The 23,956-nt window shown below is 43.2% G+C and overlaps 1 protein-coding gene across 1 annotated transcript; it reads left to right on the top strand.

The window, feature by feature from the left end:
• Positions 1-14,752: 14,752 nt before the first annotated feature.
• LOC132874471 (nuclear receptor subfamily 4 group A member 1-like) lies at positions 14,753-23,111 on the top strand. The gene is made up of 7 exons (XM_060910670.1): positions 14,753-14,855; positions 17,568-18,409; positions 18,628-18,757; positions 20,124-20,278; positions 20,392-20,594; positions 20,698-20,876; positions 22,435-23,111. Exons 2-7 carry the CDS (start codon positions 17,576-17,578, stop codon positions 22,692-22,694), a joined length of 1,761 nt encoding a protein of 586 aa, XP_060766653.1. The 5' UTR covers positions 14,753-14,855; positions 17,568-17,575; the 3' UTR covers positions 22,695-23,111.
• The last annotated feature ends 845 nt before the right edge of the window (positions 23,112-23,956 follow it).

Here is a 23,956-nt window from a genome sequence, read left to right as displayed (position 1 = left end):
AACAAGAGACATTGCCACAAAGCAGCTTTACAGAAAATTAAAGACTTTAAACACGAGCTAATATTATCCCTAATAAATTATTTATCCCTGATGAGCAAGCCTGAGGTGATGGTGTTGAGGAAAAACTCTTTCAGATGACAAGAGGAAGAAACCTTGAGAGGAACCAGACTCAAAAGGGAACCCATCCTCATCTGGGTGATAACAGATAGGGTGATTATATATACAGTGGTGCTTGAAAGTTTGTGAACCCTTTAGAGTTTTCTATATTTCTGCATAAATATGACTTAAAACATCATCAGATTTTCACACAAGTCCTAAAAGTAGATAAAGAGAACCCAGTTAAACAAATGAGACAAAAATATTATACTTGGTCATTTATTTGTTGAGGAAAATGATCCAATGTTACATATCTGTCAGTGGCAAAAGTATGTGAACCTCTAGGATTAGCAGTTAATTTGAAGGTGAAATTAGAGTCAGGTGTTTTCAATCAATGGGATGACAATCACATGTGAGTGGGCACCCTGTTTTATTTAAAGAACAGGGATCTATCAAAGTCTGATCTTCACAACACATGTTTGTGGAAGTGTATCATGGCACGAACAAAGGAGATTTCTGAGGACCTCAGAAAAAGCGTTGTTGATGCTCATCAGGCTGGAAAAGGTTACAAAACCATCTCTAAAGAGTTTGGACTCCACCAATCCACAGTCAGACAGATTGTGTACAAATGGAGGAAATTCAAGACCATTGATACCCTCTCCAGGAGTGGTTGACCAACAAAGATCACTCCAAGAGCAAGGCGTGCAATAGTCAGCGAGGTCACAAAGGACCCCAGGGTAACTTCTAAGCAACTGAAGGCCTCTCTCACATTGGCTAATGTTAATGTTCATGAGTCCACCATCAGGAGAACACTGAACAACAATGGTGTGCATGGCAGGGTTGCAAGGAGAAAGCCACTGCTCTCCAAAAAGAACATTGCTGCTCATCTGCAGTTTGCTAAAGATCATGTGGACAAGCCAGAAGGCTATTGGAAAAATGTTTTGTGGACGGATGAGACCAAACTAGAACTTTTTGGTTTAAACGAGAAGCGTTATGTTTGGAGAAAGGAAAACACTGCATTCCAGCATAAGAACCTTATCCCATCTGTGAAACATAGTGGTGGTAGTATCATGGTTTGGGCCTGTTTTGCTGCATCTGGGCCAGGACGGCTTGTCATCATTGATGGAACAATGAATTCTGAATTATACCAGCGAATTCTAAAGGAAAATGTCAGGACATCTGTCCATGAACTGAATCTCAAGAGAAGGTGGGTCATGCAGCAAGACAACGACCCTAAGCACACAAGTTGTTCTACCAAAGAATGGTTAAAGAAGAATAAAGTTAATGTTTTAGAATGGCCAAGTCAAAGTCCTGACCTTAAGCCAATCGAAATGTTGCAGAAGGACCTGAAGCGAGCAGTTCATGTGAGGAAACCCACCAACATCCCAGAGTTGAAGCTGTTCTGTATGGAGGAATGGACTAAAATTCCTCCAAGCCGGTGTGCAGGACTGATCAACAGTTACTGGAAGCATTTAGTTGCAGTTATTGCTGCACAAGGGGGTCACATCAGATACTGAAAGCAAAGGTTCACATACTTTTGCCACTGACAGATATGTAATATTGGATCATTTTCCTCAATAAATAAATGACCAAGTATAATATTTTTGTCTCATTTGTTTAACTGGGTTCTCTTTATTTACTTTTAGGACTTGTGTGAAAATCTGATGATGTTTTAGGTCATATTTATGCAGAAATATAGAAAATCCTAAAGGGTTCACAAACTTTCAAGCACCACTGTAACTCACTTCTATAACTGTGTCCTACAGCGTCACAAAGTACAACTGTGTAACCAGGAAATTCATGATAGTTTAACAGTCTGTTTTGTTGAAGTTATCAACTGTTCATCAACTGATGGAGACTTGAGTGCAAAACTGTTCATGCCAACTGCAGTCCTAAAGTTATCATGGTGATTGTAGTCTGAAACCATTGTATCAAAACTGTAAGTGTCCAGAGCCATCTTCTAAGTGTGTCTTTTGATTGTCTGTATGGAGCTGTCCTCCACAGGAGTGATGTGATGAAACAGCTAGCTGTGTGTGTGTTTGAATATAGATAATCCAACATACTGCAGTGTTAAACTATGAAGATGAGCGCTCTGGGCCCTACCACAGTAAAATGTTTCAATAAGTAAGCATTCATTTGAAAAAGCATTTTGAATTAATTTTCACGAATACATTAACATTAACGACTAAGTTGGCCTGATTTCTTTGCTAATGCCAGATTAGACTAGCATCGACTTCAGAAGCTAACATGCTTGGCATAACACATTTCAAGATACAAGATAAAAGACGCCTTTACTGTCACAGTACAAGTATAGTGAGATATCGTTTGGAACAAGCCAGCAGATGCTCAGTTAAATTTACTAAAATATAAGTATTTATAAAAGTAAAAGGGGAAAATCCTTCTACATCAGCTTTGTGGAAAGTCTTCTTGTTTTGCATATTTCAGCATAGACAAGAGCAACGGTAGACTTATTTCCATGCCACACCCTGAACACTGAAATGGAGCTGTTGATTATGAAGAGAGCTTCGAATCTATAAAACCTATAAAATCTCAACTGACCAATATGTTTTAAAATGAATGTCAGACTGTATGTTATTCACTGAAACAGGTTTCTGAAGTCACCCCAAATACAGCTGGACATGAGAGTGATATTCTATTCAATTCTGTTAGGTGATTTTTACATGTGGTTCAAAGATTTTATATATATATATATATATATATATATATATATATATATATATATATATATATATATATATATATATATATATATTTCTGTAAACATCTTAATTAGACAGTGAGAATATGTCAAATAATTTTTACATACTGTATATTTAGCATTTTCTTTTATATATATATATATAGTTTTACAAGTGAAACTAAAACTACTGATGTTTGCTTAAGTTTTGGCTATGTCTACTTAAATTAGTTTCAATTTAAATTAGTTCAAAATTAGTTATCTTCAGTTTTTTAGCTGTTTAAAATTGGTGACAATAATTTACTTTTTTTTCTTTTTTTTTACTTACAGCATCCATGAGATGTCAAAAAGTGCAAAGTTTGATTTGCTAATGAAGGATCTAAATCTGGATTTCTGTAAAGCTGCTTTGTGACAGTGTTCAATGTTAAAATTGCAGTGCAAATGGATTTAATTTTAAAAAAGTATATAATAACACAGAAAATACGAATATTTGAGTGATGTCCTCAGAGTCTCCTCTGAACTCTGTCCCAATAATCAGCGTGAGCAATATATACTTTGTTAACTAAAAAAAAAAGAAAACAGAATAAACACATTTCTGAGAGCAAATTTAATTCAAAATATAATTTCCTGACTTGCATTTCTGCTTCAGTATTCTCATATATTTGCTGAATGTCTCATCTTTCAGTGTCATTGTACTGACTATTGCACGTAATTATTTACACCACTCAGCATGTCCCTTTGTGTAGATCAGATTGTGTCACTGTAAACCAATGGTGGATGTGAATACTGCATGTGACACCTGCATTGTCTCTGTAAAGCTGAAAAGCAGCAGAATAAGAGCTTTAATAATACCACAACTGTAACTACTGCAATGTAATACCTGTACTGTAATTTCATACACATATGCAGAAAAGTCTGAAACTTTTTTCATTCTGAAAATCATTTTGTATGCCATTATGAGTAATAAAGAAGAAACAGAAGTGATGAACAAAAAAAATTGTCATTTCAACTAGCAGTTAATGGAATAAATCCACTTTCCATATGACTAGAAATTCATCTGACTTAAAAGAAAAGGTGCCTTAGCATCTTTCTCAGCGGGGGGGGGGGGGGGGGGGGGGGGGGGGGGGGGGGGGATATTTATGCAATCATCACTTTTACTTTGTGTATTTGGAAAAAAAAAATTGCAGCCCATATCAATTTTCTGCCATTATAATATTATGAAATATTTTCTATAGATTTATGACATAAAATCCCAGTTAAGTCCATTTCATTTCCAGGTTGTAGCACTACAAAATGTGGAAAGGGAGAAAACTTATGCACTTATGCACATCACTTTAAATAAACTTGAGAGCAGAACACTAATGCATTTTATCCATGTTACTGTATCATGTATTCACAAAAAAAATTTCTTATAACCATGACAATATGGTTAGGTTTGATTTGACTCATGTGATTTTATTTTCTTTAACCATTAAAGTTTACTGTTTGTTTGTATGAATGTGTTGTAAAAATAAGCAGATCACAATGTCATGCTGAGGGAAATATAATAAAGAAATGAAAAAGAATTAAAAGTGTTTTATAGTCCAGGCAATATGGTAGTACAGTAAAAGACTAAAAATATTGAACGTTTGACTTTGCAGTTGTCTGAAGCATGTATATGCAACCTTGCAGCTCTCTGAGGACAAGACAGCTGCTGTGCCATTCCTCCTCCCCCCCCCCCCCCCCCCCCACACACACACACACACACACTCACTCAAACACTCACTCACACACACTCATGTTGGCCTGCTTGCTTAGGAAAGTGCTGACAGCTCAATGCAAACAATACCACGCAGCCCTGATGAGATCAAGTCATGGAGAGCAGCTCATCTCTGGATATCTGGAGCTTGTCAGTGTAATGGCTGTTCAGAGATCAAGCAGCTGACCAGCTCTGTTTAGAAGACAACCTTAAACCCGCGCGCCACCAAGGAAACGTGTGTATGTATGTTTGTAAAGTGCGATTACATGGAATCTCTCCTGGGTTTTCTCACTGCGCTTTAAAAATAACTCCATACCACCACCTCCCCCCCCCATCTTCTGTTTCCCAGTGTGGAGATGCCCTGTGAAGAATTGGGGGGGTAATTAGTTCATGGATACAGGATCTGGGTAGAGCTGCCTGGAGAAGAACTCCAAAATGCTCGGGAGAACAGATGATGCCTGAAACTGGCTGCAGACCACGAGCTCTGTCAGGATCCTGAATGAAAACATCACTCCTGAAGGAACAAACACCAAAAATATCTCTGAGTGAATAGCTCATATGGTCACATGGCTGTGAAGAGTTAGCCTATTACCATCCTGGAGTTGATGATTGTCCTATAACAGCACTCCACAAAGTCTTGTATCCCTCTCATGCCAATGAGTGAGTTCATTCCTTTTCTCACTTACATTAAACAGTCATTCCTTCACCAGCTTCTCTCAACAACTTTAATTAATCAATTAATCAACACCTTCTGACCAATCAGAATCCAGAATTCAGCAGTGCTGTGGGGCAAATAAAATCTGGATCTCCGCTTGGATTCCTTAAGTCTTGAAAAAAAGAATAACCTTCATGAGAGTATTCAACAATTTATAAATTATGAATCAGTGATGAATCTAATGTCTTTGTTATTTGTAGTATTTCCTACTTGAAATTGGCTTACTGGCAGAAAAATAAATCAATTTCTTTAGAAATAAATGCTTCAATTTAGTATGAGTAAAACAAGTAGTAAAAATGTTTATGAATGTTTCTATGAGACTTTTGTCCTTGGAAGACTTTCTGATAAAGAAAGAAGGGATAAATGAGGACCCCTTAAAGGAGCTACATTATCTAAGAGCATATGTTTGTTTATAAACACCTGAAACATTTGTAAATTTTATAAGGGAAAAAAAGAGTTTGGAAAAATTGTAAAATTTACAGTAATTTATTGACAGCAGAGTTACAAACTGAGCACATTTACAGTAAGTCAAGTCAACTTTATTGTCAAATATGCTATACATGCTCGACATACAGCACAGATGAAATTTCAGTCCTCTCTGACCCACGGTGCAAACAGGCAATGCAATAAATAAAAACAGAATAACTGAAATAAACAATATAAACAGTTTTAACACTCCAGATGTCGGGATAAACAGACGAGGACCCAAGAGTGCAAGTTAAATGTTGAGCTTTATTGACAGCAGGGGAAAGGGAGGATGTGCGTGTGTGAAGTTCAGTGGTCGGAGGACTAAGAGGCAGGGATGGCTGGTGATGTCTGCAGATGTCTGCAGTCTCCCATCCAAGTACTAACCAGGCTCAAACCTGCTTAGCAGCTGAGATCAGACAGGATCAGGCGTTGTCAGAGTAGCATGGCTGTAAGCTGACAGCACTTGGGTTTCAGGCAGTCTCCCAGCAAGCAGTCCCTCAGCAGACAGACAGGACAGCACAACAGGCAGGAGTTAGGGAACAGGCTGGAACACAGAGTCACAGATCAGGTAGCAAGATTAGGGACAGAAATGCAGGGTCAGGTTACCAGGACTGAAGAGTTGACGAGTCGATGCCTTGAAGACGATCTGACACTGAAGCTTGGGAGGACTGCAGTTTAAATACCCACAGAGGAGGAGCAGGTGATAGGCAACAGCCAATGACAGCTACTGAAAGTTAATAAGAGGAGGAGTATGCGGGCGTGGCAGGTAATACTGAGTGGAGAGGAGTGGAATTGTTACCTGAAGAGAGGAAAACCACAGGTAGGACCATGACAGGAACCCCCCCCCCTCAAGGGACGGCTCCGGAAGTCCCTAGGCGCAGACCCACCAAGACAGGCGGGAGGAGGGGGAATACCGGTGGAGGGTCAGAATTCCTCTGACCAGTCAGTGTCCATAGCCTCCACACCATCTTCACTGTCGGAAGACTCAGATGCTGGAGCAGGGGTGGTGGCAGGGTCCGGAAGTGGCTCCGTATGGTAAGAACCCCTACGTCGACCCCATCGGATGGAGGGCTGGTCAGGGTGTAGGCGATAGAAGTCGGCGATGAGGGCCGGATCCAAAATCCTTCCAGCGGGGACCCATGCCCTCTCCTCAGGACCATAACCCTCCCAGTCTACCAAGTATTGGATGCCCCTACCCCTTCGTCGAGAGCGGAGCAGTTGCCGGACCATGTAGACTGGTCCACCATCAATGAAGCATGGAGGAGGAGGCGGCGGTGTTGCCGGGACCAGGGGGCTCTCGTGTACCGGTTTGAGTTTGGAGACGTGGAAGGTGGGATGTATCCTCATGGTCTTGGGCAGCAGCAGCCGAACTGCCGTGGGACTGATGACCTTCTGTACGGGAAAGGGTCCGATGTAGCAAGGCGCCAATTTGCATGACTCCACCCGTAGTGGTAGGTCTCGAGCAGACAACCATACCTTCTGGCCGACATGGTAAACGGGTGCAGGGGTCCTCCGCCGGTTAACCCCAATAGCATAGCTGGTACTGGACTTCAGGAGTGCGGTGCGGGCCTGGGCCCATGTGTGGCGGCAGCGCCGGGCGTAGGCGAGAGCAGACGGGCAGGTGGCTTCTCCCTCCTGGCTGGCAAACAGAGGTGGTTGATAGCCATACACACACTGGAAGGGGGAGAGTCCGGTGGCAGAGCTGGTGAGGGAGTTGTGGGCATATTCCACCCAGAGCAGATGTTGAGCCCAGGTGTGGGGGTTGCATGAAGCCACACACCTAAGTGCCTTCTCCAGTTCCTGATTCATGTGCTCCGTTTGGCCATTTGACTGTGGGTGAAACCTGGATGACAGACTGGCAGTGGCCCCGAGGAGGTGGCAGAATTCCCTCCAGAAACTGGCGGAGAACTGCAGTCCCCGGTCAGAAACGATATCCCTGGGCAGGCCGTGGACCCGAAAGACATGTTCTAAGACGACCTGGGCAGTCTCCTTCACAGTTGGCAGTTTTGGGAGAGGCACAAAGTGGGTCATCTTACTGAAGCGGTCCACAATGGTGAGGATGATCATATTACCTTCCGATGGAGGAAGACCAGTAACAAAGTCCAGGGAGACATGGGACCAGGGACGCATGGGTACTGGCAGGGGCTGGAGTAACCCGGCTGGGGGCTGACTAGGGGACTTGTGCTGGTTGCAAGTGGGGCAGGCTCTCACAAAGTCCTGGATGTCCTTCCTCATCGACAGCCACCAGAATCGCTGAGACAGCAGATGGAGGGAGCGTGTGACCCCGGGATGACAGGCCAGGCGGGAGTCATGTCCCCATTGAATCACCTGAGACCTCAGGTTGGCTGGGACATAGAGACGGTTGGAGGGGCAAGCGCTGGGGCCTGGCTGGTCCCTGATGGCCTCTCGAACCTGCTCCTCCCAGGTCAGGGCAGCAATGACACAGGGGCTTGGGAGGATGGGTGTTAATTCCTCCTTGGATGCCTCATCCCTCTGAAACATCTGGGAGAGTGCATCGGGCTTGATGTTGCGGGAGCCAGGACAGTAGGAAAGGACAAAGTTGAATCGGGTGAAGAATAGTGACCACCGGCGCTGGCGGGAGTTTAGCCTCCTGGCTGTCCGGATATATTCCAGGTTTTTGTGGTCTGTCCAGACCACAAATGGAACCTTGGACCCCTCCAACCAGTGGCACCACTCCTCGAGGGCGAGCTTGACAGCCAGTAGCTCACAATTGCCGATGTTGTAGTTGCTTTCTGCTGGGGTCAGTCTTTGGGAGTAGAAGGCACAGGGGTGCATTTTTCCATCCTCTGCTGCTCGCTGGGAAAGCACTGCCCCAACTCCCACATCTGAAGCATCTACCTCCACCACAAACTGCCGCTCGGCGTCAGGCATCCGGAGGATGGGAGCTGAAGTGAAATGGGCCTTGAGGGTTTCAAAGGCTTTGTCAGCTGCTGCAGTCCATTGGAAGGGCTGTTTGATGCTGGTCAGTGCGGTGAGTGGGGCTGCCACGGTGCTGTAGCCCCGGATGAACCTCCTATAGAAGTTGGCGAACCCCAGGAACTGCTGCAGTTTCTTACGCCTCTCTGGAACCAGCCACGACGTCACTGCCGACACCTTCGCAGGGTCCATTTGAATGCTGCCCTCGGTCACCACATATCCCAGGAACGAGACAGACTGACCGTGGAACTCGCACTTCTCTGCTTTCACAAACAATGAATTTTCAAGCAGGCAGCACAGAACCAACTGGATGTGGTGGGTGTGTTCAGACAGGGTTTTTGAGAAGATCAAAATATCGTCCAAGTAAACGAAAATGAACTTATTGAGCATGTCTCTAAGGATGTCGTTTACCAGCACCTGGAACACTGCGGGGGCATTGGTGAGACCGAATGGCATGACCAGATATTCATAATGTCCCATCAGGGTGTTGAACGCAGTCTTCCACTCGTCGCCTTCTCTCACTCGCACCAGATAGTAAGTGTTCCGGAGATCTAGCTTGGTGAACACTGTGGCCCCTTGCAGCAGTTCAAAGGCGGAGGAGAGTAGTGGCAGAGGGTAGCGGTTCTTAACCGTAATGTCGTTCAAGCCCCGGTAATCTATGCATGGGCGAAGAGAACCATCCTTCTTTCCCACGAAGAAAAATCCAGCTCCGGCAGGAGAGGACGATGGACGGATTAGGCCAGCGGCCAGAGAGTCGTTTATGTAGTCCTCCATGGCCTTTCTTTCCGGGGCTGACAGGGAGTAGAGACGGCCCTTAGGGGGTGCGGTGCCTGGCAGGAGGTCGATGGTGCAGTCGTATGGTCAGTGTGGGGGCAACGACGTGGCCTTGGACTTGTTGAACACCTCTCTCAGGTGGTGATAGCAGACAGGAACCTTGGATATGTTGGGGGTGGAGCTGGTGGTCTCCTGGTTGGCTGGCAGGACAGCTCCCTTCAAGCAGGTCTGATGGCAGCCCCTTCCCCACTCTCGTATGGTGCCAGTCTCCCAGTCAAGTTGGGGGTTGTGTAGACGGAGCCATGCGTACCCTAGGATGAGTGGTTGGCTGGGTGAGTGTAGGAGGTGGAACTGGATGGACTCCTGGTGGTTTCCTGACAGCAGCATGGTCACGGGGGGCTGTGATGTGTGTAACTGTGCCGAGACGATGTCCACCCAGCGCTCGTACAGGAACGGGTGGAGTCCCACACCCAGCTGCCGTGCGAACTCTGTATCCATGATGTTGGCTTCGGCTCCAGAGTCCACCAGGGCGGTCAGGGCACAAGTGGTGTCGGGAAGCTGAAGGCGGAGCTGAAGCAGGGGTTTACGGATGGAGGTTAGGCGGCGCTGTCATTCCTCAGGGGAGAGGGAGGCACAGCCGATCTCCATGGGCTCAGACTGATTATGTCAGCTTTGGGGCATGACAGGCAGGAACTGGGCAGCGGAAGACTCCCCCCCGAGTGCGGGTGGCAGGTTGACTAGGACGCCCCTTCTCTCGTCTACAGATCTGGATACGATGATCGATGCGCACAGCAAGGGCAATGGCCTCATCGAGTGTTGCTCATGGGAAACGAGCTCGTCCTTGACGTAGTCCGCCAAACTGTGGAGGAAGGCATCCACTAGCGCCACCATGTTCCACAAACTGCGCCTTGCCAGGGTACGAAAGTCGATGGAGTAGTCCACCACCATCCGGTTGCCCTGACGGATACTCATCAGTGCTTGTGATGCCTCTGTTTTTGACAAGCCCAGGTCGAACACCTTTAACATCTCCTCGGCGAAGGCCGGGGTCTGCCGGTCGAATTCTGCTGTCCCCCACAGCCGAGCCCAGCCAGTCAGGTGAGTGATGACGTACCCCACCTTGGCTCCCTCCATCAAGAAGGTCCTGGGCTGCAGAGAGAACTGGATACAGCAGCTGGTCAGGAATGGCCAGACCTGGTTTGGGTCACCACTGAAATGTTCCAGATTACCGATCTTCAGTTCCTGGTCCCAGAGCAGGAGGAACATGAGCAGATGGAGTGGTGAAGTTGGTGAGTACTTGCAGGACCTGGGTTAGCTGCTGCTGAAACAGTTGTTGCTGCTGGTTAAGCTGGAGCAGAGATGCAATGTCGCTGGACATCCAGTTTATGTCTCCCTCTGTCTGTTCCAGTCGCTGCAGGGCAGTCATTTCAGGCTCAATCACCATGCTGGTCAGGGAGGGCACTGGGTCCATGATGGTCAGATCGTTCTGTCAGGATAAACAGACAAGGACCCAAGAGCGCAAGTTAAATGTTGAGTTTTATTGATAGCAGGGGAAAGGGAGTTGGGAAGATGTGCATGTGTGAAGTTCAGTGGCCAGAGAGGCAGGAATGACTGGTGGGAGCATGGTGGTGATGTCTGCAGTCTCCCATCCAAGTACTAACCAGGCTCAACCCTGCTTAGCAGCTGAGATCAGATAGGATCAGGCATTGTCAGAGTAGCATGGCTGTAAGCTGACAGCACTTGGGTTTCAGGCAGTCTCCCAGCAAGCAGTCCCTCAGCAGACAGACAGGACAGCACAACGGGCAGGAGTTAGGGAACAGGCTGGAACACAGAGTCACAGATCAGGTAGCAAGATTAGGGACAGAAATGCAGGGTCAGGTTACCAGGACTGAAGAGTTGACGGAGTCGATGCCTTGAAGACAATCTGACACTGAAGCTTGGGAGGACTGCAGTTTAAATACCCACAGAGGAGGAGCAGGTGATAGGCAACAGCCAATGACAGCTACTGAAAGTTAATAAGAGGAGGAGTATGCAGGCGTGGCAGGTAATACTGAGTGGAGAGGAGTGGAATTGTTACCTGAAGAGAGGAAAACCACAGGTAGGACCATGACACTAGATAAGAAATAGACATAGACTAAACTACTCATACACACACACACACACACACACATAAATTGGAGCAAAAGGACATAAACAGTCAAGGGCACTTGAGGTATAGCAGGTAAACATGAAATGAGCAGTATAAACAATAAACTAATAGCTGTTAAGGTGAGGTAGTGCAGAATAGTGCAAATGAGCGAGGTAAAGTGAAATGTGCAGTCCCTGAGTTCAGTGTGTGAATGAATGTTGAGAGAGAGAGAGTGTGTGTGTGTGTGTGTGTGTGTGTGTGTGTGTGTGTGTGTGTTGGGGGGGGACTATGAGGGTGACATGATGTCAGATGCTGAAGGGGGGGCAGGGGGGTGTGCGGGCAGAATCTGGGGCAGCTAGGGGGCAGAGGGGGGAGGAGGGGCAGAACAGGGAGGGAGTTGAGCCTCCTGACTGCCTGGTGAAAGAAATTGTCCTTGAGCCTACTGGTTTTGGCCCAGAGACTCCGCAGTCTCCTCCCCGACGGCAGCAGACGGAAGAGGCTGTGAGATGGGTGGGTGGGGTCACCTGCAATCCTGATGGCTTTGCGGGTGAGGCGGGAGTCATAGATTTCCATAAGAGAAGGGATAAAAGATATTCACAGTAAAATTCTGTAATATATTTGTAGTATAAGTACTGTACTGTAACACTGTATCACTTTATAATGTTCCCAGAAATAAACTGTACATTTAAAATAAAATATAATCCACTACATTTGGTCATGTGACTGACGTCTTTATCCAGGCGACACGTGAGCATTCAAAGGTTTAGTGTGACACTTAACCATGACAGCTTGGCAGTGTTAGGATTTGAACTCATGAGCTTCTGATCTGTAGCTCAAAGCCTTAATCACTGAGTCTCTACTTCACTCAACCAGTTCACACCGACTCAACCATCTTTACCTTTGAATGAACTCAGGTCGAAATACAAATTTCAGCGTCTTATGAGCTTTACTAGTGTATAACTCAAAGAGGGTTTGTGTTCATCTGAAACAGCCACTTCAATAGAGAAATTGGATTGAAAATCAGCTGCAGACAATAATAGAGTTAAAGAATGTAATAGGCTAAAGAATTGTTAATCAATAGTTATTGTTCTCAGGAGTCTTCTGCATTTACTTATTGTACTTTTATTTTTATTTTGTTGACTATATAATTTTTAACCCCACTTGTTATACTCTAAGTTTTGTGCCCATGTTGATCGTGTAACTCCTTTTGGATCACAGTGGAAATAAGTGCTTGTACTTTATCCATCCATTATCCGTAACCGCTTATTCTTTCACCAGGCGGTCAGGAGGCTCAACTCCCTCCCTGTTCTGCCCCTCCTCCCCCCTCTGCCCCCTGCCACAGATTCTGCCCGCACACCCCCCTGCCCCCCCTTCAGCATCTGACATGTCACCCTCACAGTCCCCCCTCCAACACACACACTCTCAACATTCATTCACACACTGAACTCAGGGACTGAACATTTCACTTTACCTCGCTTATTTGCACTATTCCGCACTACCTCACCTTAACAGCTATTAGTTTATTGTTTATACTGCTTATTTCATGTTTACCTGCTATACCTCAAGTGCCCTTGACTGTTTATTTTATGTCCTTTTGCTCCAATTTATGTGTGTGTGTGTGTGTGTGTGTGTGTGTGTGTGTGTGTGTGTGTGTATGAGTGTTTAGTCTATGTCTATTTCTTATCTAGAGTGTTTATACTGTTTATATTGTTTATTTCAATTATTCTATTTTTTATTTATTGCATTGCCTGTTTGCACCATGGGTCAGAGAGGACTGAAATTTCATCTGTGCTGTATGTCGAGCATGTATAGCATATTTGACAATAAAGTTGACTTGACTTGACTTATCCTGTGCAGGGTCGCAGGCAAGCTGGATCCTATCCCAGCTGACTACGGGCGAAAGGCGGGGTTCACCCTGGACAAGTCGCCAGGTCATCACAGGGCTGACACATAGACACAGACAACCATTCACACTCACACCTACGCTCAATTTAGAGTCACCAGTTAACCTAACCTGCATGTCTTTGGACTGTGGGGGAAACCGGAGCACCCGGAGGAAACCCACGCGGACACGGGGAGAACATGCAAACTCCACACAGAAAGGCCCTCGTCTTGTTATTCATTTATTATTATGTTATTATATCATTTTTATACATGGGCGGCGCGGTGGTGTAGTGGTTAGCGCTGTCGCCTCACAGCAAGAAGGTCCGGGTTCGAGCCCCGTGGCCGGCGAGGGCCTTTCTGTGTGGAGTTTGCATGTTCTCCCCGTGTCCGCGTGGGTTTCCTCCGGGTGCTCCGGTTTCCCCCACAGTCCAAAGACATGCAGGTTAGGTTAACTGGTGACTCTAAATTGAGCGTAGGTGTGAATGTGAGTGTGAATGGTTGTCTGTGTCTATGTGTCAGCCCTGTGATGACCTGGCGACTTGTCCAGGGTGTACCCCGCCTTTCGCCCGTAGTCAGCTGGGATAGGCTCCAGCTCGCCTGCGACCCTGTAGAAGGATAAAGCGGCTAGAGATAATGAGATGAGATCATTTTTATACAATGCCATTTTAATAATGAATAAATCAATACTATAGACTGTGTGTATATATGTATATAATTTATTTATAATGCTATCTAAATATTATTGCATTATAAATTTGTTGTATAAATATTGCTTTGTAAATATTTCTTCAGTTTTCTGATTCGACAACTCATAATAAAATATAAACATAAAATATATAACACTGGATATAAAATTTCAAACTCATCTTACTAAAAACAAACAAACAAACAAACAAACAAACAAATGATAATAAAAAAACTTTTTTTATAAGACGTAAACGGTGCTGCTATACATATAAATGTAAATCGTGAATGTGTTTAAAAGCGCCCAAGTCCTCTATTTCCGGCTCGTCTTTGCGTGATGACGTCACTGCGCCTTTGTTGTTTTCAGAGCCACTGAAAAGCGGCGGCTCGAGTGTCTATTTTTAGCTCGCGCGCGGTTCCGCTCTCTGCAATTGCGTCAATGGAATCCCGGTAACGCGTTTGCGTCAAAGAGCGCGTGGGCCTACGCACGGCGCGACGCACCGGATTGGCTCTTTATCCGGAAACCCCGTTGAGCTTACATTCCTTATATGGTGGTGCCACGCCTCCGGGGCGACGTCACGGCAAAATATATTGGTCAGGTGTGCAGGAGAAGCGCGGAGAGAGAGACAGAGAGAGAGGGGAGAGGAGACAGGAGTGTGGAGCGCACTGACTTCTCCGGCTCTGTGTGGGAATAAACACTGATTTATACACATACTGTACGGGTATATTTATCAAGGTAGGTTTATTATTATTATTATTATTATTATTGCAGACTGGAGTAGGCGTGTCAGTTTTTGTTAGAGGTTTACCTCTCTCTCTGTCTCTTAGTTTGGACAAAACTATCTAGTAATCATTATTTGTACTTGTACAAATCATGTATTTGTATTTCATCTAATTTATTTCTAATTTATTGCATTCATATGACTATTTTTAGCTCATCTGATCAGTTACATGATCAGATTGCTGCCAATATGCATAATATATGTAAAAACAAATCATACTTAAAAAAAAAAATCCTATCCAAAAGGGAAACTTGTTAAACCTCTCTCTGGAAACTTTATAGACTTTGTTTCATGAAGGTATGACACTTCGGTTCACTTCTGGATTCTTCTTCAAAAGTATATTTTATATACAGTATATAGTTTAGTAGTTATATCTGCACAGAGCAGATGTAGTAAAAGGTAAACAGCGTAAAAAGTTTCCAGAAAAACAGGACGCTTTGGAGGACAGAAGTCCTTCCTCTCTGCAAGAAAAAGTGCTTCTGATGCTGAAACCAATAAATCTAAAATTTATTATTATTATTATTATTATTATTATTATTATTATTATATAAATGTTTCTTTATTTTCTAGCAGTTATTAAACCAAACTGAACACTTTACCTCACTAACAAATTAGTGCCTTCTGACACAAAACTAAACTCTCTTGAGAATATTCCTCCTATTATTATTTATATCTCAGCATCAAACATTAACTGTTGACTTATAGTGCAGTTCTGACTTCAGCTAAATGAATATTTATGTACTTTATGAATGTGGAAGCAAATCATGCAAGTTGATATCGAATCCTGTGATTAATTAGCCTCCCAGATTCACAGGAGAAAATGTTTCATCCCCCCTCCAGGGCTTTATGATGATGATGATCACTGGCCCTAAAGATGGCAGCAAAGGGGTACTGCATGCCTTTACAGCTTCATGCTTGTGCACAATTTATTATGTGTTTAAGTATCAGACACTTAACATTCCATACAAGTTCACAGCCATGTGATGTGAGTGCCCTCCTTAGAGGTCAGAACATTTACATTGGTGGCCTAAAATAGCAAACATATAGGGTTAAAGAAACTCTATTGATATTAATTAGATAAACTATAACGTAGTATATTCTTATGATAACCCACTGGTCTCTGTTTTTACTTTACTTCTGAATAGAGTTTATTAGTTTCCTTATTGATCAGTTGCTAGTTAATGCAAAAAGGAGATATATTTGCATTGTATCAAAAACCCTTTCATTCAATATTAGCTTTTCATAAAAGTCAAGTATTTGAATATTTAAGAGCCAGGAAGAAAAATTAATCCATGAGAAATAAATAAATAATTCAATGAGTAACAATACTTGTGATACTTAAAAAAAAGAACAGTGATGCATTTATTTGCAATATTTTGTTACATTATATACAGTATCAGTCAAAAGTTTGGACACGCCTTCTAATTCTTTATTTTTATTCACTTAAAGTAACTTCCTGTCTTAAAATAATGATGGATGTCATTTCTCTTTACTTAATTGTTCAGTTCTTGATAGAATATGTATGGATTATGACAGTTGTGGATGGAATAGGGCTATTTTATTATTTTTATTTTTATTATTTACTGTTCACTGTTTGATCTCAAATGCATTAAGAGGTAAGAAACTTGTCCACTAATTAACTTTTGAAGAGACACACCTGTTAATTGAAAAGCATTCCAGGGGAGTCCCTCACAAAGCTGGTTAGATAATGCCAATAGTGTACAAAGCATCATCAGGGGAAATGCTGGATACGCTGAAGAATCTAAAATATCAAACATTTTTTTTGTTTGTTTTTAACACTTTTTTTTTTTGTTTACCACATAATTCCATATATGCTCCAGATGTTATTTCATAGTTTTGATGTTTTCAGTAGTGTTCTACAATATAGAGAATAGTCACAATACTGAAACACAGATGAATGAGTCGAGTAGGGTTGTACAAACTTTTGACGTACTGTATAGTACATATGAATATACATACAGTATGACAACAGGTGTTTGTGTTTCTATTATTGTCACTGTAAAAAATATCATCTATGGTTTTTTTTGTTTTTGTTTCCTAACATGTTGTAGTCGTAGTGTTTTTATAGTAACTATACTGTTACATGTTAATGTTAAAATATACGTATTGCACCAAGGCCGTGGACAACCATATTTCATTCGACTCTATGCTTTAACACAGCTAGAATAAAAATAAAGCCCTCTAATGTATTACTCAGTTATAAAGCATCAACCATTCACAGATAAACAAAACTGCGATGTCCCAGTGGACATTTACCCGGGCTCCAACAGCCTACGTTGGCCTTCGCACCTTCTCTCTGCTGGCTTACATGCTGTCTGTATCTGAAACCCAATTCTCACAAACTCCCAAATGCTGCGAGTTGTACATGACCAGGAGTGTGTGCATTAATGGCTTGGTAATGAACCTTCTTTCAGCAAGAATATTGATTACGCAGAACTTCCTTGGAAATTCAGGTGCAGTGTTTCACTACAGTGGTAGCTTGGGAGTCAGGGATTTGGGCTCACTGCCACTTCGAGGTGCTAAGACACCTTTGAAGCAGAACTCGCACATATGAAATGGGGATGTGCTGACAGATCATGTAAGCAAATGTTTGGATAGGTTCATTATTATGACAGTTGATCCTAATGATCACTCTCTATTTGCAGCCACAGCGATGCCTTGCGTTGAGACCCAGTGTGGACCCCTGTCTTATGAAAGCAACCACTTCAGCCCTGATTTTCTCAATTCAGGACTCTCCAACAAGTCAGGCATGGCCCTCAGCATCCCAAGGGAGCAGCTTTCCCCACCGTCCCTGCCCAGCATCAACACTCTAGTGGGCCATTCTGGTGAGATCGACACCTTTTCTTGCCAGTTCACCGCTTCTGTCTCGGCCGACATGAACACAAATGCACACAGCGACATCCACAATGCATTAGTTGAAAGTTCAAACCCATGTGGTTTTCAGTCTCCTTTCAAGCTTGATGATATCCAGGTGTATGGCTGCTACCCAGGAGCCTTCACCTTCAGTAGTCTGGATGAAAGTTTGTCCTCATGTGGATCTGACTATTACGGAAGCCCGCTTTCAGCAACTTCCTCACCTTCCACCCCAGGCTTCCAAAACCATCCCGTTTCAACCTGGGAAAGCGCCTTCAGTTCATTTTCTTCCATGTCTTGGCCATCCGATGTCACAACTCTACACCAGCAGGCTTCTTTCTTTACATTCAACACTCCAGTTGAGCAGCCGTCCCCGATCCAGGATCACCAACTACAACTTGGCGACAAGGACACTTTTGGTCAACTTCATCAACCTTCTCCATTGCATTTCCCATCCCTGGACCTTGAGCATGGGTGCTTGGACAATCGAGTACTCCAGGTCGAAAGGGTCGCGGCTCACCCATCTTCAAAACCACGAAATCCCAATGAAGGACACTGTGCAGTGTGCGGGGACAGTGCTTCCTGTCAGCACTACGGAGTTCGTACCTGTGAAGGATGCAAAGGGTTCTTCAAGGTGAGTTGCTTAATGAATCACCAAAATATTCTTCTAACCAGGGGTACCATGGAAAAAAGAAGGGGGAGGGGTTGTGGATGACTCCAAAGACTCTGAATACGTTTTTTAGAAGTTGTCCAAGATTCCTTCTTGCACTCTTGGTTCTGTTTGTCCTGTAAGGTTTATCTGCTCCTAAGAAGTACCTATAAGGTTTTTTTTGATTGTGGGTTCTTTTACAGCGCACTGTTCAGAAGAATGCAAAATATGTCTGCCTCGCTAATAAGGACTGTCCGGTTGACAAGCGACGGCGGAACCGATGCCAGTTTTGCCGTTTTCAGAAGTGTCTCGCAGTAGGAATGGTCAAAGAAGGTAAATATGGATTAAGCATGCCAGCTAATCACCTTTCACAAAATGTTTCAAATATAGCCTCTTGAGAAAGTTACAACCAACCATAATGTATACTCTTGATTTTTGGCTTTGTCCATTATGGGAACCTTTAAGTCCTTCCCATGCCACAAGGGACATCGGGCAGTGCCGATCTCTGTTTCAGTAGCCCTCAGCCTTTCGCCTATTACATAGCTAGGGTTACAGTGCGGGGCTGGTCCTCTGGTAACCTCGAGAGTTTAACTCCCAACACACATCTGTATTGCGGTGCCTCACCAGATGGCAGTCATAAGTCCCTCCCATGCAGGACCTGGTCTTCCCAGGCAGTCTCCCATCCCAGCACTAACCAGGCCCTTGAAGCGTATAGGGTGGCACCGATCTCCGCTTCCATAGCCCTCAGCCTCTCACCTGTACAGCTAGGGTTATAGTGGGGGGCTGGTCCTCTGGTAACCATGAGAGTTTGACTCCCTACTCACATCTGTATTGTGGCACCTCACCAGATGACAGTATGTACCATTTTTATGATGGTCTTTGGTATGACCCAATGGCGAGTACAACTCATGATCTCCTGATCAAGAGACGGACACGCTAACCATTAGGCCAGCTTGCAGTAAACTTGGGAACCTTTATATGTTCTAAATAGTCATTTTAAAAAAAGTAGAACCAATGACAATGTACGTTAAGAGAAATAAATAATTCCAAAACTAAACAATCATTCACTTTCATCATCAGGAGAAACCACATATGTTCTATACAGAACTCAGAAGACTGGGTTTCTTTCTCAGGAAAAGTTTGAAATGGAGCCTGTTTAGAAAATTAGAACCAACCATAATGTATGTTCTCAGAAAAAAGTTTATTCAGCACCTTAAATGGTTCTTACCTTTGCCCAGCTGTAGAACCATATTGATTCTATGCACAGCCCTGAACCCCTTTCAGATCCCTTTCAATTCCAAAGAGACCTCTGTAAGAAAATTAGAACTCAACTATAATGCACTCTATTAAAACAACGTTCTTGCCTGTTGAAAAGTTTCTGTTCCCTGTCCATCAAGAAAGCTCTTATAGGGTCTACAAAGAACCTAGGACAGAAAGTTCTGCTTTGAGAACAGAGCCTGTTTAGAAAGCTAGAACCAAACATGATGTACACTCTTGGGGGGGGGGGGGGAGATCTGGCACCATAAGGGGGTCTTCAGAAAAGGTTACAAATCTAGTTCTTTGAGAATGCATAGAACCAAACATAGTTTACACTCCTAAAATGTTTTAAGAACTATTCTGTTTGATAATAAAATGTTTTAGCACTTGAACACATGGAGGATATCATGCTGATAACCTTCTGTCTCGTCCATGTTCTTAGTGGTGAGAACAGACAGTCTTAAAGGTCGAAGAGGACGTCTTCCATCAAAGCCCAAGAACCTTCCGGATAATGTGACTCCTGTGAATATTACCACCTCGCTTGTAAGGGCTCATATCGATTCCAATCCTGCGCTGGCAAAACTGGATTACTCCAAAGTAAGGAAACTGAACATCCCATTCTTCAAGAACATGAGAAACTCCTCCATACTCTAAAGCAATGGTTCCACTATTAAATAACTCACACACATTTGTTTCTTTTCAATATTCAGTACCAGGAAGATGTGAAGAACCTATCTGCAAAGGTGGATGCCAATGACATCAAGCAGTTTTATGATCTCCTCACCGGGACCATGGAGGTTATCCAGAAATGGGCTGAGGCTATTCCTGGGTTCCACACCTTCTGCCGTGAGGACCAGGAGCTCCTTCTGGAAGCTGCATTTGTTGAGCTCTTCATACTGAGACTAGCGTACAGGTAAGGATCTCCACAAGGATACCCTGAAGCGTTTTTTTTTTTTTGGCTTGTGAGCAGAGATCTGGACTGTATATGATGTTCTCTTCTCATTGTGTTCTTGCAGATCGAATCCCAGGGAACACAAACTGATATTCTGTAATGGTGTAGTGCTGCACCGCTCACAGTGTGTGCGAGCTTTTGGAGATTGGATTGATTCTATCATGGACTTCTCCCAGAGTCTTCATCGCATGAGCCTGGACATAACATCATTCTCCTGCTTAGCAGCACTCATCATCATCACAGGTGAGAAAAATATGATGAAAAAAATCACCATAAAACTTGTTTGGTCACATATTTTACCAAAATACACACTCAAATGGGTTCCTCATGGGTTCCTTGGATAATCAGTTCCTAGCTTTTTAAAAGGTTCCAAAACAGCTCATTTTAGAAAGTTAAACCTAATCATGGTGTATAAGAAAAAAGGCTTCCTCTGGCACTTTAAAGGGTTCTTTGCTTTACCCATTAGGGGAACCTTTAAGTTCTATGCAAAACCCAATAGAGGGTTTCTCCTTCAGAGAAGTTTCCAACAAAAAAGCCCTTTAGAAAGCTAAAACCAACCCATAATGTACATTCTTAAAAAGGTTCCATCTGGCACCCTAAAGGATTCTTCTCCTTGTGCAAGAACTCTTATGGGTTCTTTCTAAAACCCAGAACAAGGGTTTCCTTTCAGAAAAATTCCAAATAGAACCTCTTTAGAAACCTGCAAGCAATGATACACATCTAGCAAAATAAAAGGTTCCTTCTGGTGTCCAAAAGGGTTTTTCAGTTTGCCCATCAGTAAAACAGTTATAGGTTCTATCCAGCATCTGGAAAAGAGGATTTCTATTTTTGGAAGTGATTCCAAGATAGAGCATCTTTAGAAATCTAGAACCAACCATAATGTACACTCTCGGAACAAAAATTATCTTCTATCTGGCACATTAAAGGGTTCTCTGCTTTGCTCATTGAGAGTACCCTTATAAGTTCTATGCAACACTCAGAATAAAGGGTTCCAAATAAAGGCCCTTTAGAAGGCTAGAACTAATTTATAGTGTGTACTGTTAAAAAAAAAAAAAAAAGTTCCATCTGGGACTCTAAAGTGTTCTTTGGTTTGATCCTATGAGGGAACCCAAATATAAGGGCCTCTTCATGCTCTTGCGACAAGGCTTTCGCAGATAGCTTTTCGCAGACAGTTGTAATTTATCGTTGAGCGGGGAGTAATAGGCGTGCGCGATGTTATTCACCGCCACAACGCAAGGGAGCGCGAAGTCACGAAATCGCTAGGAGTAGTTGGTGGGTGTGGTTAGTGGAGTGTTTATCCTCCAGTTACTTATAATGACTAGAACTGGAGTCGTATAGATGTACGTACTTCCTCGATCAACCGCTCTTTGTGCTGCTCCATCTTCGCTCGTGTTTTTAAAAATGGCGGTAGTGAAAACAAACCAAACCAGGAAAGTAGGGAAGCGGAAGTGCGTGTACAGCGGATGTAGAGTGGACCAATCGGAGCTCTCTTGTCTGCGAGGCTTCTGCGGTGGTCACAATTTTTGGGAGGTGCGCGCAGAGCGTCTGTGAAGGGGGGGGCTACGCAGACGCCATCTGCAACGCCATCTGCGAGGACTGCGTTGTCAGCATAAATTGGCCTTAAGGTTACCCGGCTTACAACATCAGGTTTCTCTGTCAGAAAGTGTTCCAGGCAGAACCTTTTCACATGAGAACCTTCTAAAGAACTTTTGAGGAACTTTTTTTTTTTTTTTAAAAACCATAAATCTTTATTCAATCTTCATCTTTGACATGTTTTAACACTCTCTCATGATCTCTCCAGATCGCCATGGTCTAAAGGAACCCAAACGTGTGGAAGAGCTTCAAAACTGCTTGATCTCCTGCCTAAGAACCCACATCACCAGCAGCAGCACAGACCAGAGCAGATCTCAGCCGTGCATGTCTCGTTTGCTGAGCAAACTGCCAGAACTGAGGACTTTGTGCACACAGGGTCTGCAGCGGATCTTTTACTTGAAGCTGGAGGACCTGGTTCCTCCTCCACCCATCGTGGAGAAAATCTTCATGGATGCGCTTCCATTCTGAGTGGCGAAAGAAACCCTGTGAGAACTCATGGGCAAAACAGCAATACTTGACAAGACAGAAATCCACAACATTTCTGGAAGATAAACGTTTTTCAGTGAACACTTACAGACTGCCGTTCTTATCGATGTGACTTTTTCTAATAGTGTTCTCCTGAGAACTGCAAGGAAAACACTCCGTTCCTTATATCATATATGAAATATTTTTATATGTTGGAGAACATCAGAGGGCATTTTCTATACTTTAATTAGTGTGTGTGTGTGTGTGTGTGTGTGTGTGTTTATGCTTTGACGTTATTTCTATGCAAATATCTTGATATTTGGTGAATGATTTTGATGTAGATTTTAGCATCAGCAGGATTTTATACAAAGTTTCTTTGTCAACACATGATGTTGATTTTATATTTGTTATTATTGATTATTTTCCCAGAAAGCAAAAAAGTAAAAGCCTTTTTTTACAGCTGTTGTCAAACGACTGAAATTTATTTTAGATTAAATGTTGAGACAACGATTGCTTCAAAAGCACTGTTCTGTTTAGCACTATAACTGGTTTATATTAATGCTCTCATTCTAATTAATGCGTTATCATTTCTATAGTAACAGCTCATTCACAGGGACGTGTACAGTGGACGCTTCTCTATCACTAATAATTGTAAACAGATTTAAAAAACTTGTAAAATCATTGATACATAGAGATATTTACATAACATTTTTGGAAAGATTCTCCAGTGTCAGTGCTTTGTAACAGTTGTAGGTATGGGGCAATATATTGAGTGATGATAAATCGTGCGACAAATTTATGACAAATTGAATCGAAATAAATGGATTGCGATTATCAGGCTGCGTAATCTTTTAGTTTTTCTTAGCTATGATTGCGTTGTTTAGACAGTACAATAGCAAAAATGTGCAATAATAATAATAAACAATAGCAGGAATACATGTGACTTCACCGTAGGCAGAAGTAACAGCTCTAATACCACACAAACAAACATCTAAAATGTTAAAGTTGTTGGATGAGTGACTGTACAAATAGATTTAACAAGAAATCGAAACTCTCTTTTTACAGAATGCTGAAAGATAAAGAAAAGAGAAGCAAATGGAGGCGGAACAAATGTTCATAAAAGTTTATTATCTCATCCGGCTGACAAGCAATGAGTTTATGCCCTCATGTTTTGTCCGTCGTCCATCCAGCGTTATCCACATTTCACAAAAATTGCTTGTCTCTCAATTCTTCATGGATTTTTATTCTTTTTGGCAGGAAGGGAG

This window comes from Neoarius graeffei, chromosome 26, assembly GCF_027579695.1.
Source record: "Neoarius graeffei isolate fNeoGra1 chromosome 26, fNeoGra1.pri, whole genome shotgun sequence".
Classification (NCBI taxonomy): domain Eukaryota; kingdom Metazoa; phylum Chordata; class Actinopteri; order Siluriformes; family Ariidae; genus Neoarius; species Neoarius graeffei.
This window is presented reverse-complemented; position numbering and strand designations above follow the sequence as displayed.

Bases quoted from the DNA above. Each gene is read 5' to 3' on its own strand.
- LOC132874471 (XM_060910670.1), top strand. From the start codon at position 17,576: ATGCCTTGCGTTGAGACCCAGTGTGGACCCCTGTCTTATGAAAGCAAC. The intron at 20,279-20,391 runs GTAAGGAAACTG...TTCAATATTCAG, and splicing joins CAAAACTGGATTACTCCAAA to TACCAGGAAGATGTGAAGAA. The intron at 20,595-20,697 runs GTAAGGATCTCC...GTGTTCTTGCAG, and splicing joins ATACTGAGACTAGCGTACAG to ATCGAATCCCAGGGAACACA.